The sequence below is a fragment of the Neophocaena asiaeorientalis genome, unplaced genomic scaffold (genome assembly GCF_003031525.2).
Source record: "Neophocaena asiaeorientalis asiaeorientalis breed wild unplaced genomic scaffold, Neophocaena_asiaeorientalis_V1.1 scaffold76, whole genome shotgun sequence".
NCBI lineage: Eukaryota > Metazoa > Chordata > Mammalia > Artiodactyla > Phocoenidae > Neophocaena > Neophocaena asiaeorientalis.
Window position 1 is genome coordinate 2,441,594 of NW_020173668.1, and position 2,736 is coordinate 2,444,329.

The 2,736-nt window shown below is 56.4% G+C and overlaps 1 protein-coding gene across 2 annotated transcripts in view; it reads right to left on the minus strand.

Annotated features, from left to right (window-relative positions):
* ATP8B2 (ATPase phospholipid transporting 8B2) overlaps nt 1-455 on the minus strand; it is a 19,891-nt gene extending 19,436 nt beyond the window's left edge. Inside the window, exon 1 of one of the 2 annotated variants that reach the window (XM_024748202.1) lies at nt 391-451. In XM_024748202.1, the coding sequence (XP_024603970.1) occupies nt 391-421 (31 nt within the window). In that variant the 5' untranslated portion in view covers nt 422-451. Of the gene's footprint in view, nt 1-390 lie in introns of both variants that reach the window. The other variant, XM_024748203.1, reaches the window with a different exon arrangement.
* Nucleotides 456-2,736: the final 2,281 nt, after the last annotated feature.

Consider the following 2,736-nt stretch of genomic DNA (forward strand, 5'->3'; position numbering starts at 1 on the left):
CGCCCTCAGGAAAACAAGGAGGACCTGGCCTTGGATGGGAAAATGAGGGGAGGAAACGAAGTGCGAGGACGGAGAGGAGATGGTGGGAACACAGCACCCCGGGCTCCCCAGACCACAGAATAGGAGCTCCAGGTGCCCCAAGATAAGAGTCTATGTGTTTGGGGGTGAGGGGCAGGTACTCAGCACCCTCCTGGGGAAGAACCCAGCTTAGGGAATCAAGGCGAAGAATTCGGTTTCCTAAGGCTCCCCCCAGGATGGATAGGGGCTGCAATCTACCCTCCTTCAGGCTCATGACCTGTCGTCCCTCTTCCTTTGCTCCCTGAGTCATAATAACACCCACTCTTGATGGTCCCAGGGGTTCCCCCCGACCCCGCCTCCTGCCTGTCTTACCTGGGGGGCGCTTTTTTGCACACAGTGCCATCTCACCCAGCAAGGTCCCAGCAATCCCATGGGAGACCCTGCAGGAATGTGACATATGCGTGAGGTCAGGAAACTGAGGGCAACCTTCATTCCCCTTTTCAGACTCCTCCTGAAGGTTTTCTTCCCCAGTTCTGACCTTGCCCCTCCCCCAGCCTTCCCCACTAACTCCACAGCAACACTCTGCTCTTACTGCCCTGATAGGTCCCTGAGAAAGAAGAGGGAACTTCCCCACCACCTCCCCCAATGCCTCTGCCTTGGATAACATGAGGTGACTGACCGTTTACAAAAACCAAGACCTGCTGGGAAAGGAAGGGGGCAAAGAAAAGAAGCCAGATATTGACAGGAGGGGCACAGCTCTCAAGGTACCCATCCCAGGGACAATGGATGCCCCATGTGCCCTCCTGGTGGCAGTGAGTGGGTGCCTGTGTTTACTGGAAAGCAGAATTTCCACTAAAGGGTGGGGTTGAGGGAACAAGAGCCAGGAAACACCTGGCAGAGCATCAGGAAACAGGGTGGGCAGGCCCCACCCTTCTCAAAAAGCTTATAATCTTCCCATCCCCCCCCATTACTGGGGCTTCCATTATCACCTCCTCCAGGGGAGCTCACTTTAGAGGCTTGGCCTTCACTTCCTGTACACAGTCCCCAAACCACTTCCTCTCAGTCTGGGTTAGCCGCCCTTCTGGGCCAGCAAAGGGGTCTTTTCAACCCTGCTGGGGAGTCATCCCTATCTCTCTCTCTCTCACCCCAAGCCTAGTCCAGTCAGTCTGGCACTGGGTGAAAGCTCAGGGAGCATCAGTCAGATGGACCTCTGCTTCTTTCTATTTCCCTATGTCCTTCCTTTCACCTAAAAAGGTAAAAGCCCTGGCCTATAAGACAGGGTCACAGAGCCTCATCCCAGCTTAGCTCAAAGGAAGCTGCCAGCCAGGTCCTGGGTCCTCTTGTCCACCTCTTTCTTTGTCTGGGTGGAAAGCCTTCCTACCCCTTGGTTCCCCTGTCTCCAGCCTCCTGGGAACACCCTGCCAGCCCTAAGAGATACTAATTGTCTGTCTGCCCAGCCTCTATAATTACACACTATGGCCAAGGCCCTGTCACCCACACCAATTCTTCGTTCACTAAGCCGGACTCCCTTCCTGAACCCCAGTCAGGCATATACCTAGAGCCAGAAGTCCTTTTCCTCTCTGACCCTCCCCAACCCCGGCAACCAAGGGAAGAAGAAAAACCTCATCCACGTTTTCGAGATGCCAAGCCTTCCTACAGGGCCCCCAGCCAGGGTCTCCACCCAGTCTAGAGTATGAGTCATAGGAGGGTGGGGCATGGAGAGGTTAAAAGAGAGGATGCAAGGGTGGGCATCACAAGTTCCATAGCCAGCCCCGCCCTCAGGGAGGGAGGCAATCAAGAAACACTATCAGCCTGAAGATCTGGGTTTGACTCCTATGAAAGAAAGAGTTAATGAAGGAGCCGCACAGGCTGTCAGGAGTCTGCACACCTACCAGGAAAGTTGTTTTACCTCTAAGACCCTGGGGAGACTGAAAGCTGGCTGGCCCCAGACTTCATCCCCTCTGGGGTGCCATAATAGGGAAGGAAAGGGAGGGGTGAGACCAGGGAACAGGGACCCTCTCTCACTTCTCCTTCCCAGTCTCACACAGCCTGGGTTTTCTGAGCCCAGGCCCATTAGCCACGTGGCTCTGCCCCGTCACCCTGCCCCAGCCCCCTCTGCAGCCACATTTGGGATAAAAATAGCCAGCTCTGGGAAGAAGGCAATGCTCCATGGAGGAAAACGGCTCCTCCTCTAGGCCTGGCCCCTGCTCCCCTCCAGCCCAAACCCAGGAAGCCTGACCTCTTCTTTTAGAGGAAGCTGGCAGGGATATTTATGGGCAGGTCAGGGAAACAGAAGAGAATGGAATCCAAGACCCCCGGCTCACTTGCCACCAACGCCTGGCCACTTTCCATGGCCAAGGACAGAACCCAGGACTCCCAGAGCTAGCACCTCGCCTTGCACCCTTGGTTTTCCTCACGCACAGAGACCTCCACCTTACAGAGACAACGCCTACCACCCCCAAACTCCCTTCTCCAGGCACCCAAACCCTCGGACCCCGGGTACTCCCCTCACCCCCACGACTCTGGCCGGTTCTCCCCTCTCCGCTGCTCCATAAGCTTCTCCTCCACACTCCCACGCCCCTTTGCTGGTCTCCACGCGCCCCTTCAGCACCCCACCCTCCCATCCTGCGGACGGCCTCCCGAATCTCCCCCACCCTTAGGCACCCAACACCATCTTCTCTTCAATCATCCACTCCCCCTCCTCCGTCTCACCGCAGC